The sequence below is a fragment of the Parambassis ranga genome, chromosome 3, assembly GCF_900634625.1.
Source record: "Parambassis ranga chromosome 3, fParRan2.1, whole genome shotgun sequence".
Taxonomy (NCBI): Eukaryota; Metazoa; Chordata; class Actinopteri; family Ambassidae; genus Parambassis; species Parambassis ranga.
Window position 1 is genome coordinate 5,267,205 of NC_041024.1, and position 13,646 is coordinate 5,280,850.

Below are 13,646 nucleotides of genomic sequence, written 5' to 3' on the forward strand. Positions count from 1 at the left end.
AGCATCCCCAAGATCACCAGCTCTGAGCCTGCTGTAACACACATATTGTTGGTCATTGAGTAAACCATAGAATAAACTTAACCCCTGGTGCATGTACAGAATCATAAGGTATAAATAATGTCTCTCATATCACGGACTGCACAGTTCGATGGTGAATCAACTTAAGAAGATTTCAATAATCCTTTTCAATGTCAGCTGTTGTCAAAGAGTAGGATTACAAGTTCCAGGTATCCATTTATTTACCACGTATTAGTGCATCAGGTATTAAAGCAGAGTGTAACATCTCACACACTGACTCATTATTCACACATTAATCATGTCAGTTCCTGTGTGCACAATAACGTAATGTGGTTATAAAAGCTCCTAGGATGTAAAACTATAAATGTAAATGTAATCAGTAAATAATTCTGCATGGATGGCAGCTACAGAAGTTGAAGTGCACCTTTTACTGTATTTCAGCCCCACCTGTCTATATTTCATTTTTGCATTAGACAATGTGAAATAACTAATTAGACACATGCCCGGCAGATGGCTATCAGTCAACCACTGCTGCTACTGCCACCGCCACTGCTGCTGCTGCTGCTGCGGATTAGTTCAGATGACTTTAGATGAGATTAAGGCCCCTGTGGAAACACACAGGAAGCAAGAAGATTACAGCAAATGAGGTAACTGAAATGGCCATTGTTGTATTTCTGTTTGTTACAGTAGAGTATCAACGCTTTGTTTTAACAGATGGAGGAGCATTACACTTTATAAATGGAATGGAATGAGGGGGGAAAAAATATGATATGAGGTGGAGCTGAAGATGACAACTTTATAAAACTTATCATAACAATGTTCATGCAACCTTGTGTTTGTGGGTGGCAGGAGTTTACAGTGACAGTCGCTGAAGTGTTTACAGTACAGTCTCTCAATAACAATGGAGACCACTTAAATTCTCAATGGGACTCTTGTAGCCCCCCCCCCTCACCCTCGTCCTCAGGCTCATCTACTGACTGCTGACACAGCCATTACTCACCAGTTTAAAGCAGCTCTTTGGCCCGTGCGGCTCAGTGGGCTCGTTAAGATTTTGGGTAAGGGGGGGGGGGGGGGGTGTTAGGGTGCGTGCTAGTTTTAAGAGGAGGTGGGTGAGTGCAAAGGGTCAGGCCAATAGGCAACTGGGATTACCCCCCAACGACCATCTGCCACCCAAATGCTGCAATTATCAGAGTGAGGGAATCAATCGCCTGAGTAAATATCATAGACATGTAAGCTCATTTAACACAGTTAACTACAGGCCAATTCTGAGAGAGTTTTGCTGCTGCAAGACCTGCTGTCAGCAGCAGAGTGAGTCTATTCTCGTCTTTGGTCACTCTGATATGTCTCAAATGTGATGATAGACTATATCTATGTGAGTTTGTGTGTATAAGATTCAAATATCTCCAACCAATGACATCCCCTGTGATGGTAGTGACATATTTAAACAGTTATACTGTATGTCACTAATGTCCCAGGGGATGCCAGTATGCAATGTTAGTGACATATTTATATGGATGTATCTGGTAGTATTTCTCTATTTAAAGAGCTGATGTAACCAGTGTAAAAGTTAAAAGGTGACCCAAAGATGACCCATAAAGGTAGAAGTGTTTCTATGCTTCACTTTAAAGTATTAAAGGGCTGCTGTCCAGGTTTTAATGACATCGAGCCTGTAGGGGAGCCCAGGCTGACTTAAAGAGAACTCACTTCCCTATATAGATATGATGGGCTGATCCTTTAAATAAACTCCACACTGTTTGTTTAAGCCATGAGTTGAGCACCGTCCCCAACCTGACATTTTGTACTAGGTGATTCATGTATGTATATTGTAGGCTAACAATATACAACACAATTTAAGAGCTTCTAAAGTATGTAAACCTGATTTCTGTGCATCCACTCTGTGTGCTAAACATGTTAGCTTAGCATGATAAGTGAGCTCATACTACATGCATGTTGGCACCTTTGGGCCGCCATATTAAGGATGTGAATATAATGTGATCCCTCCCCTGTCAGAGCTGATAAGATAACATGAGAATTTATTGATCCTCCATAGGAAATGTAACCATTACAGCAGCATTCAGCAGGACCAGACATTGCAGAAGAGACCACAGACAAGGTGAGGCGATGCAGAGGAGCAAACACAGTCACACCTTTATCCATTCACTTTTTTTTACGGACATCATGTAGATTTCCTATTACTAGGAAGTCAATTAATTCTCCTGTTGGTTACTTTTACAATGAAAATCACACAAGCACAGTGTAACATTTTTAGCAAATCTAAATTGGCACTGTAGAGCCCAGTTAGCCCACATGCTAATCCAGCCTAACTTGTATTTAACAGACCAGCCTGGTCCTACTGTGTATAGTTGCATCATACACAGCAGCCCTTAAGCTGACCAATATGACCAATAATGGTCAGATTTATCTTTGAAGAACACAGATGCTGCTCCATATGAGTCATACAGACCACATGCAGAGCTTACAGCCGCTAATTCAAACAGATGCCTTGCCTGGCACACTTTTCCCGCCTCTAACTAATAATGCATCATATTGCTATCTAATCGGCTCAGCCGTAATTATAATGATATCTGCATCCTCTCTTTTGAACCTTCGAACATTCAAATCTCCAACTGTCGTAATCCTGAAGAAAACAATTAATTTCCATGCAGCAGCATTTACATTAGAAAGGGGCATCCTCCACTGTATGGTGCGCTATAAGCTGATCTGCTAATATAAAGCAGTTCTCATCTATTAACAAAAAGGCATTAAAGGGGGGGGGGGGGGGGTGTTCCGATCTGATGCAGCGAGAGCCAGGTGCCCTCTGAGGTCAGCGCAGTGGTCATTTATTGTTCTGTTGTTGAGTGTGATGATGATGCTGAGAGGCGTCATTGGAGGATTAGCAAACCGTGGCACATGTCAGGGAGTGAGAGTGTGGACCAGAGCGTGCTAGACAGACCGGACGTCATGGGGCTCAGTGCTGCGGACACATGACTGAGCACGCTCCATGCTGAGGATGGGGGGGTGGTTTCTACAAAGAAGTGACACAACACACACCCTGAACTTTTTCTACACGTGCTTACCTGCAGATTAATGACATCTGTGCCAAGAACATGTGTGACTGTCTGGGAGAGTAATCAATTCTGATTGGCTATCAGGTGGCCATTCATTTCTGCGGGTATTAATGTTACCTTGTTTATTGCCTGTCACTAAACTGGTCCTTAGCAAAATATCACACTCCTCCAATGATCAAAACAGGACATATATAATAAGAGTTGACCTTTACAGCATCTTTGTGGAGACACCACATTGCCTGACCGGCATTTTTGGAACAGCTCGCATATAATTTAACACTAATGTCTTCCATTTAGGGTTGGTATGGATTTATACCAGGTTCAGGCTCATGTGGGGGGCCCTCCTGCTGATGGCCAGGCGGGTTTCTCCAAACTCTTCCTGCCATCCAGTCCATCCTTCTTGGAGGAATTTTGGTTGCATCTTTTTCACTGAGCTCTGAGTAAGACTCAGACACATTTGTCGGCCATATTTGAAGGATCCTTCAGAATGAGACAGCCTTGTAATGTAGCCAGTGTCCCACAAAGGTTGCAGGAAGCAAAATGAGACACTTTGCAGACCAATGACATCCTCTGTGATCGGACACACGGCTCCTTGGAAATCCAACTGAAACCCACACAGAGACCAGACTAGTTCTTTATATATGTAAAAGAGAGTGTGAGGGTGAGATTTGGAAAGTTGTTGATGGAAATAGTCTTTAGTCTTTGTTAAAGACTGTAAAACATCAGCTCTGCTCAGCCTGCATCATGGAATAGTGCAGGATTTGCGAGCCACTGCCATATAATCAGGATGGGAACTTGAGCTGTCCCTCACCAGGTCGCTGTGGCCCCACTCATTATCTTATCTCCCATTGTAACCTGCTGTAATTCCCCCTCTCATGATTGATGATGTCGCTGTCTGATTACACCAAGACAAAACCCCCCTAAGATCACCTTTCTTTCCTGTGGCCAACTCCACGAGCTCCACGAGGTCCGCCAGAGAGGATGACGGGTTGGTGGTGGTGGTGGGGGGGCTGTTGAGCATCACATCAGGTTTGTGTTACTTTTACAGTAAGAATCAACACAATGAATTCTGTAATGTTTCTCAATCAGTTGAAGAAGTCACTCTCTTGCAACTGAGTTGGACTGTAATATTACAGATGCACCCTGAGCAAAGTGCCCCTGATACAGAACGCCGTGTGGTGCCGCAGAAGAAGAGCTAAGAAACCTGTGCTATAAAACATTTAGACCGAAGGCTCCTCTGCTTCAGATCATGTGCCTGGCCGGGCCAGACAAATCAGATAGGTAGCCTGTGCTCTTTTTAAGAGAGACAGTGAGCCTCATCTCTCTGTGCGGCAGGTGGAGACAGATGTCTCATTATCCATGCCACGGGGGACAAAACAAGCCTGGGACCCAGTGGCCCCCCCTCGCTGGCGTTTAGTTTCCAATGTGCTGACACAAGGCAACCTTGGACCATCGCCGGGCTGCGCTCATCTCTGACCTCAGCGAGCGCAGGTCGCTTGCAGAGTCACATTAAACTTTCAGAGGACCCAAAGGTCCCCGTCAGGAGTGTTAACAGCAGCATTGTCCCGGCTCCCCCTGACTCAAAGGGCCAAGTGTAACAAGGCACCCCCTCCAGTGGTCAGGGCCGCCCCCCCCCTGGGTCCACAGATACAGTGACACCCATCAAATCCATCTGCAGCTTCTTTGAGAGGCAGAGATGGAAGGTTCAAGAGCATGCAGGCTGCACTGTACAGCAAATTGTGAAGGACATTTGACAGCTCGGACTGCAGCAAGCAATGAGCGGGTGTAGGTGTGGGATCAGACTCAGATGATCCCACCTTTCCACTGAGACGGATGATCACATTAAAGGTGCAGTCTACCTACACAGGTTGTCACACTGTCAACTAATACTCACTAAATAAACGCTTCACATGCAGCTTCAGCTTTTTAAACTTAGCAAGATAGACATTTCAGACATAGCAAGATAACAACAATGCTGTGATGAAATGTCATTTTAGACATGGCAGCTAATTCGTTAGCCCATTTGACAGAAGCAATGTTTACAAATATACAATCTGAGCTTCCCAGCCTACTCTGTGTGCTACTATAGCTGCCAAAGAAATGGCTTGAGTGACATCTGCTGAAGTTGTCGCCTGCTCCATAATAATTCTGACCCCCTACTGTTAAAATACGATCATATTTATCTGGGGATTGCTGAATGTAACATATTTCAAAAACAAAGTATTTTGTAGAAACAATGAAAACACCTGCTGCAGATTTTATGACATCACTTCAGCTTCACTTCATGTTGCAGTTTGGCAGCCAACAGAGGCAGAAAATAATTAATATAAAAAAATTGTTTTTCTGCAAGTAAACGTATCTACACAGCATTTAAACATACTTATGATTACGCTTGTAGCATTATAGTAAGGTAAGACAATGAGTATCAAAGTAAAATAGACCCTATTACATTGTTTTAGCAATATTTACAGTTGAGGCTGAACTAGTTAAAACAGGTGGTTAAGTCCAGTGGTTACCAAACTAGAGAGCTCAGTAGCTACAAGATGCATCTACTGTATGATGTATATTGTGGGACCAAAACAATTTTTTTTATTTTATTTAAAAAGAAAAAGAAGGAAGAAACTATGTTTTGTTATAATGGTGTTATTTAACGTGGCGGAGGCACAAAGGAGGTTGCGCGCCACCTGTTAATTTGTGTGCTACGGCATAATAAGAGGAGAGGAAGAGAAAAATAAACTGTCATGGTTGCTACCAAGAAGTTCCCCAAGTCTCTATTATGACCCACACCCGACCTAGTGTTAATTAAGTGATGACAGGTTAGCTAGAGAAACCGAGCCATTACATAAGTACATCCTGTTTTTGGTCCATGTTGGAATTATATTTCAGCTTTAACCACATCAGAGCTTCATTTGAACACACCATAGTGGCAACCCAATGGTGTGTTCAAATGTGCGTTTTAAGTGAAACAACCCTGTGAAGTTTGAATCCCAAAACAAGCCTATATAAAAATATTTATATTTTAAATATATATATTTAAATCCAACCTTGCTTCCCCCTGGAATCGCTCACCTGATCATTTGTTCAATTAGTAGAAACCGGTCAGACACAGAGAGCAGGTGAATGAATAAAATTCATTCATTCATTCATTCATTCATCAAAATATTGCTGTCACTAGTCACAACAATTGAAACTGTGTAAGAAGTTTAAAGGGATTATCCTTCTCTGGTGGAACACACAGACATTCAATGAGGAGCACCAAGAAGACACACACTGTGTGGGGCTACCATTAAAATGTGTTGGAAACCAATTATATAGTCACAAGACACTACAATAAATGAAGGTGAGTGAATACATTAATGAGCGAATTAATGAGTGGATTTTTGTACAAGATTTACTGTATAACAACAATACATAAAAATAAATCATTACAAATTTAAGATCATGGTACATATAAAATGTTGAAAAAATGACTTTCATAAGTGTAAAATCTCAATAGCAGCAAACTGATTTAAACCTGTGACTGTGAATTTGACATGAAGAATTTGCTGCCATCTAGTGGTTTGCTCCTGAATCTCCATCACAACCTGAACAGCATAGAATTCAGCCTGAATAGACAGTACATCACCGCTGCAGACTGAATATGTTGCAGAAATGGTTGTTTATAAAATCAAACTCTGGCATCATGTCCCATCTTATTTTTCTCAAACTATTTTGTCCAAAAAAAGTGTTATTCCTTCTGCTCAGCCGTCTTGTTTAGGCCTCGCTGTAACAGGTAAACAAACACAGCAATATTCACAATGAACTGGATTAGACCTATAGAGGAAATGCCATAGTTCACATACAGGAAACCGCCAGCAGTCGGTCCGACTGTGCGAAGCAGAGACTGAACAGAAGCACACAGTCCCAGCATGGTCCCTGTGCATAAGAACAGAGTGTGTTTGATGGTCATAGTGGTTCAGGTTTATTTACAGCGGACGCGGAAACACCCGAGCTTGTGGTGAACGCTTCTGTGTGAGCATTAAAAGCAGGAGGACCTCACCTGTGTCAGAGGAGGGGACGCTTTTGGTGAGGATGCTGTCTGTGATGACATTAAACACGCTGAGAGAAAACACCATGGGGACAACGATCAGGCAGAACTGGAACACATTCTGCATGTTGGCCTGCAACGGAAGGAAGGCGTGTCAAAGTCAAAGCCTCAGTGAGCATCAGTTTTGGGGAGAGTTATCAGGTGGGTGACTATGAAATTGACATTCATTTATACATGTGCCAGTAAATATAAGAACCCTTAGATGGTGATTAATATCAGCTTAAACATGAGGAACTGTTTCATACATGAGCATACATTGCATTAAACCTCTTGCTAGGTGACTTTACACAGTGCTGTATGAGCCTACCAGCAACAGGATGTTTTTTTCTACATTCTCTGTTGATGAGCTGATATTTATCTACTATCTGATGTGAACAACAGGAAATGAGATTTCCCTTCCGTTGTGAGGAGAAAATGAGGAGATGGGAAAAGGAAAAGAAGGAAGAAAGAAAGAAAGAAAATAAGACAAATATGAGGACGTTATGTACTTGGGTACTTATGAGTGTTTCGTGTGTTTACCTGAGCTAGTCCCACAAAAGAAGAAACCCCGATGGCAAGAAGCAGCAGTGAGTTCTCAGAGAATCTGGCTGTGAGCCGACCGATCACTCCTCCCTGAACAACCTGAACAAACAGGATAAAAATACTGTTATTGTCATAGCACGTGCCACACACAACGAAATTACACTGGCTCTGCTTTAAAAAAAAAAAGAACATATACAAACATAAACATAATAAATAAATAAATACATAAACACACACATACAAATTCCACATCCACTTACACTCCACTCCTTACACTTCAGTCTAAAGTGACATTAAAGTTGGTGACACAGTAAGGATCTGGAGGGGGATACACAGTTTAAAGCATTGATGGCTGTTGGACAAAACCTGTTCCTGAGTCTGGCCGTGCATGTATTAAGTGACCTATACCAATTCTCAAAGGGTAGCAGAGTGAAGAAATGATGAAAGGGATGTGTAATGTTACAGGCTGGGCTGGTAAATGTCCTCCAGAGGTGGCAGGTGGACATCTGGGTTTAACTGACCTCCTCTTATACCACCACAAATGTTGAAACCTGGCAACACAGTCTGCCTGTATTCCTGTCTTACCATTGACATGATGCCAAAATATGCCATCAGGTATCCGCTCTGCTCAGGCTGCAGCTTGAAAAATTCCAGCACAATGATGGAGAACATCACCTGAAAGATGACTTTATGGAAACAATTCTTCAGTTAAATTTCTTCACCTGTGCTGTCGCCAATCAAAAATGGCTGCAGACCATCAGCTCTCACCTGATGGCAAACCTGCAACGATCTTGATGACAAAAGTCCGCATCACTCTGGGGAACTTCATCAGTCTTGTGATCTCTCCCAGGCTGAATATCGAGTTGCTTTCATTGTCATCTTCAGTGAAGGAGAATAAAACGAGAGACGAATCAACTGTGTATCATCATCAACACTGATATAAAAGTGCCTGTGATAAAACTTCATTTAAAACAGATTAGGACTTGAACCCAGAACCATAGCTGAGACTTCTCTCAACTGGAGACACAAATATCTGTGAGAACCCAGCCTTTCTACGCCTGAGAAATTAGTGTCACACTGGCTCCACCTGGACCTGCTCTGGGGACAGTGATGGGAAGTGGGACTGGGTGAGAGCAGTCTCACTTCTGCTGTTACTGCTCCAGCTGCACAGCTGGAACTGCACAGATCACCTGCGTCAGGCTTTGCTGCAGATCCTCATAGACCTCCTGCACTTTCCTCTGCTACTCTACGCTACGCTGTCTGGATGAGCATCTCTTCCAGTAAGTACTTGACCATCTCCGCCTCTTGGAAGGTTCTTTTTGACAGTCTGAGAATTTTGCTTAGGAATCACTACTCTCACTCTGTGACTTTCTTCTTCGTCAGGTGAAGCTCTTCCTCACACTTGCAGAGCTCCCACCTCTGGTCTTCTACCTCATTTTCTAGGACAGCCTTCTCCCTCTCAAGTTTCTGGTTCTCTAGCTTGAGGAGATGGATCTGCTTCAGGTGCTTCAGGTGCTCCTTGTGCAGGATTGATAGCTGAATGCTGACCTGACCACACAGTTTTGGCTGCATAGCTACTTGTGATTTAAGCGGTCTTTCTCTTTGACAGGGTGTAATGAATGCAAGAGGAAATGTCTTACTTTTAGTGTTGCCTCTGGGTCCTTCTACTTTGGTTGTTTTTGGGATGTACTTTAAAACCAGCAGCAAACTGAAGGTACTTCCTGCAGCACCTACACACACAGTAAATGTCTCCCTGGGAAACACAAAACCAGTGTTATCTTAATAAATTTTTTTTAGTTCGCAAACGTCTATTTATTTTAACAACAGACATGACAAATAGACAAATAGTGGCAAAGATGATGTGATGATGGGATCAATGTTCCTTTGTCCACAGACCATAAAGTTGCTCAGTTTAATATACAACTGTTAATGGTATACAAACACACAGCAACACACTCACCCATAGAATTTGTTTAGCTGTCCGCCTAACGTGGATCCAGCTATAATACCGATACCAAAACACAGACCTAGTTTGGATAAAGCATCGGCCCGCTTGTCAGGTTCTGAGAGGTCTGTAACGACCATCTGAGAGGCTGCCGAGAGAAGAGGAACCAAAAAAATCCATCATATTATATGTATGCCCTAAATTAATTGGGCATACATTGTGTCATCATATTAATACTTTTTTCTCTTTAATATGTTTTCTACCCACCCGGTAGGACATGCATGAAGACTGTGGGGAGTTTGTGGATGAACAACATGGCAGGACGGTCTGCTATCACCAGCAGAAGAAAGAAAACAATGGTTGCCGAACACGCCAGAGACAAGGCGGCTCGTGCCCCGAAGAGATCTCCAAACCTGCCGACAAAACAGAAACCTGCAGTCACACGGCTTTTCTGACAGGCATGATGGAGCGGGGATACAGGCCCCCCCCCCCCCCCCCCTTGTGGAGGCCTTCAGGGACTGGTGCAGTAGAAGCTGCCTCCATCTCAAGACACTTACCTTCCAAACAGAGGACCACCAAGAAGCTGCACCACACCCACCATGGTTTGCAAATAACCGAACCACAAGGTGTCAAAGCCTAGCTTCTTAGCCACATACTATAAAGAGACACAATCAAAATGCCAAAATTAGCACACACACACAAGGACACTGAGCACTAATCCACTGTGTGGACACATTTAAAGTCCATTTTACTTTAGTACATGCTGTCAGAGTTGATGTAGATGAAAACATTAAGAAAATCCCTCAAATGAAGATAAGGTTCAGAATTACAAGCTGCTTTGGTTTAGCCATGTGAAAACAATGCAAATCTAAAGCGTTTTAAGGCTCTTCATGGACTTGCTCCATTATATCTGCAGGACCTGATAGTACCATATGTTCCTAATAGGACACTCAGATCTCTGAGTGCAGGTTTATTTGTAGTTCCTAGAATTCATTAAAAGTAGAATGGGAGGACGAGCTTTTAGCTATCAGGCACCGCTACTGTGGAACCAGTTACCAATCTGGGTATGAGAGGCAGACACTGCCTCCACCTTTAAGACTAGACTTAAAACTTTTCTGTTTAGTAAGGCATATAGTTAGCCTTAAACACAGTGTGTAGGGCTGGTAGGTATAGTTATAGTCACCTTAGCCACAGGTATAACAGGTGTCATAGGGCCGATAAAATCTTAACTTTTAGCACAGCTATGCTGCTCTAGGCCTACGCTGTCGGGGGGCACATGATCCACTGAGCAGTTTCCCTCCCACCCTCTGACCTCTCCTCTACTCTCATTAGTCTGGCTCATACAGGTAATATCATCTCATAATCTGTGTTTACCGTCTTCCTCGTAGTTTTGTGCCTCTCTCTCTCTTTGCAGGTCTCAAGACCTGCAGTCCGGCCCCTGATCTCTACTGTGCTCACTGACTTCATCAGCCCCTGCTGCTCATCTTTATTTTGATTACTATCAAATTACTATTACTACTTATGGACTGACGATAATTATCCATTATAATATAATCACTTTCATCTTGCTTGTCATGTTTGCTCTCTGTAATGTATCATGTTTACTGCATGTTTGTTCCTCTCTCTCTCTCTCTTCTTCATCCTCTCTGTCCTGCCTCCCTCTTCTTCTCCTCTCTCTCTCCTTCATCCTCTCTGTCTTGTCTCCATCTTCTTCTCTCTCTCTCTCTTCTTCATCCTCTCTGTCCTGTCTCCCTCTTCTTCTCTCCCTCTCTCTTCTTCATCCTCTCTGTCCTGTCTCCCTCTTCTTCATCCTCTCTGTCCCGTCTCCCTCTTCTTCTCCTCCTCTACCCGGCCGACTGGCAGCAGGAAGGTTCCTCCTTAAGTAGACGGGTCCTGCTCAAGGTTTCTTCCTCTTAAAGGGAGTTTTCCCTTGCCACAGAGCTCTTAAGAGGGGTTCAGGGTCTGGGTCTCACGCTCTGGGTCTCTGTGAAGCGCTTTGAGACAATTTCTGATTGTAAAATGCGCTATATAAATAAAACTGAATTGAATTGATCCGTTTATTAGGTTCTATAAGGTCAATTGCTTTCCAGCATTAATTCTCTATATCCGTGTGCACTTCACGGTATGCACGGAAATTCCGATGTCTCGCTCTGACATAACAGAGATACTCACAGGGGTTACAGAGATTTGTAAAAACATCCAAGTGATATCCAGAGCGGCGATAACGTACACGACGTTAATTATTTTCATCCTTCTTTGCTGATCTGCAGCGTTAGCCGGGCAGGAAACTGAAGCTCCCGGTGTTTCTTCCGTCGTTTCGCGTCTTTGACTCATTTTTTAATAAAATCAAAGTAATGGTAAATGTGGTCCGAGAAGGCACACACGGTACACAAAACGAACCAAACTCAGGTGACACTCCGCCGGTAAAATGTCCTTTGACCCGGTGAACTCTCACATAAACTGTTAGCTAACCAACGGCTGCACTGCGACCAGGAGGCGTTAACGAGGTAATGTTAGAAAAACATTACAATCTTTAAAAAAAATGCTAGTGTCCGGTTTAAACGCACACATTGTTCAGAAGCACAGACAAAAACCCCAAATAATATCCGCTTAAACTTTTGTCGTATACACAGTAAAAATGGAGCTGAGCGGACGTGAACGTTTCTCAGAAAATCCCATCGAGAATGTGAAAGTTTGGCACAATGAGGCGTTCAGGAACACCTACGTGGGTCGTACTTTGAAGCTTTTCCGGACTCCTGTGTTCTCTTTCAGGAGGAGCAAAGCTCTGTTATAACACTGCAATATAATTTTTAAAGCTCACATTGTGGAGTGAGTGACCTAAGAGTAAAAAAAGTAAAAAAAAACCTCAAATTGTCATTGTAATAATTTTAATATTGTTTATTCAATTAGTAAGTGCAACTGTGGTAAGCATCTATAAAAAGGCCTACGGTACATACAGGGTGGCAATATACAACTTTAATAACATAAACACAATGTTTATCCTAATTAAATGTAATAGAGTAAATATGTATATTTTCTATTTAAATAGAAAATGAACTATGGGCTCAAGTTTGTTTGAAAAACTGATTTTTCACATTGTTCAATGCACCATATCAGCATTTAAGTATCATTTTGGTAATCACCAGGTTTCAATGAAACCTTCAGATGGGCCCCTGGAGTCTTATTAGACCACCCCTTTAAATGGCAAACGTGTAGTGGATGAGAAGATGGCTTCTACCTATACATACATCAGCCAGAAATTGAGTGCTGATCAATGGAAGGTACAGAAAACCACCATAATATCACGGCAGATAGACAGTTTGAATGTCTTCTAAAGTCTCTTAGTGCCCTCTTGTGGCAGAACCCGGGATGTAACTGTGTGTGTGTAACCTCAACCACCCCAACTTCTTTTTAAGACACAGCAATCACTGCACTGCAACGTCTGGCAGACCCTATGGAAGCCTCCGCCCCAAATGCACCCTCCAGATATTTTGTGCCGCACACCGGCTCACTTGCCGGGGACTAAACAAGAAAACGAAAAGAAACTCACAGTTGAACCCAATATATACACCGGGGCAAGAGCAACGATGCCCACCAACTCGACGCTCTGCAAAAAACACAAAAAACAAATACTTTCTTAAAACGCCTTTTAAACTTTATTAAACCATACTTAAAAATACCTGTGTTACTATTAAAAGCATTTTAAAATACCTGGTAGACGCTTGACCGGCTTCTCGCTTCTTCGACTGAACATCCATCTGCAATAAAACAAAATCACATTAACCACCATCAACAATTTAAAACAAAGGTAGCCTACAGCCAACCGGCACACCTGTATGGCCTCCCTGCACGCCAGGTGTGGAGCATGGTGTGCACCTGCCTCACTCCACCGACCGGAACCAAATCCCGAAAAGTTCGTTCCCCCCTGCAGGGAGCCCTTTATATTTGCGGGTCGACTTGCCCTCCCCTCTTCCCCAGCTTGAAGCATACAGCACCCGCTACATAT

General features: G+C 43.0%; 1 protein-coding gene across 2 annotated transcripts; it reads right to left on the reverse strand.

Annotated features, from left to right (window-relative positions):
• Window positions 1-6,459: 6,459 nt before the first annotated feature.
• On the reverse strand, window positions 6,460-13,523 carry slc67a1 (solute carrier family 67 member 1). Of its 2 annotated transcripts, XM_028401826.1 has the most exons (12): window positions 13,473-13,523; window positions 13,352-13,398; window positions 13,191-13,247; window positions 10,198-10,295; window positions 9,908-10,053; window positions 9,656-9,788; window positions 9,336-9,448; window positions 8,464-8,574; window positions 8,281-8,381; window positions 7,693-7,794; window positions 7,126-7,246; window positions 6,460-7,001 (listed from the first exon to the last, which is right to left on the reverse strand). In XM_028401826.1, the coding sequence occupies exons 4-12, from the start codon at window positions 10,239-10,241 to the stop codon at window positions 6,814-6,816; spliced, it is 1,059 nt and encodes a 352-aa protein (XP_028257627.1). In that variant the 5' UTR covers window positions 10,242-10,295; window positions 13,191-13,247; window positions 13,352-13,398; window positions 13,473-13,523; the 3' UTR covers window positions 6,460-6,813. The 2 variants fall into 2 exon arrangements, with proteins under 2 accessions (XP_028257627.1, XP_028257626.1); XM_028401825.1 differs by lacking the exons at window positions 13,191-13,247; window positions 13,352-13,398; window positions 13,473-13,523 and adding an exon at window positions 11,813-12,375.
• Window positions 13,524-13,646: the final 123 nt, after the last annotated feature.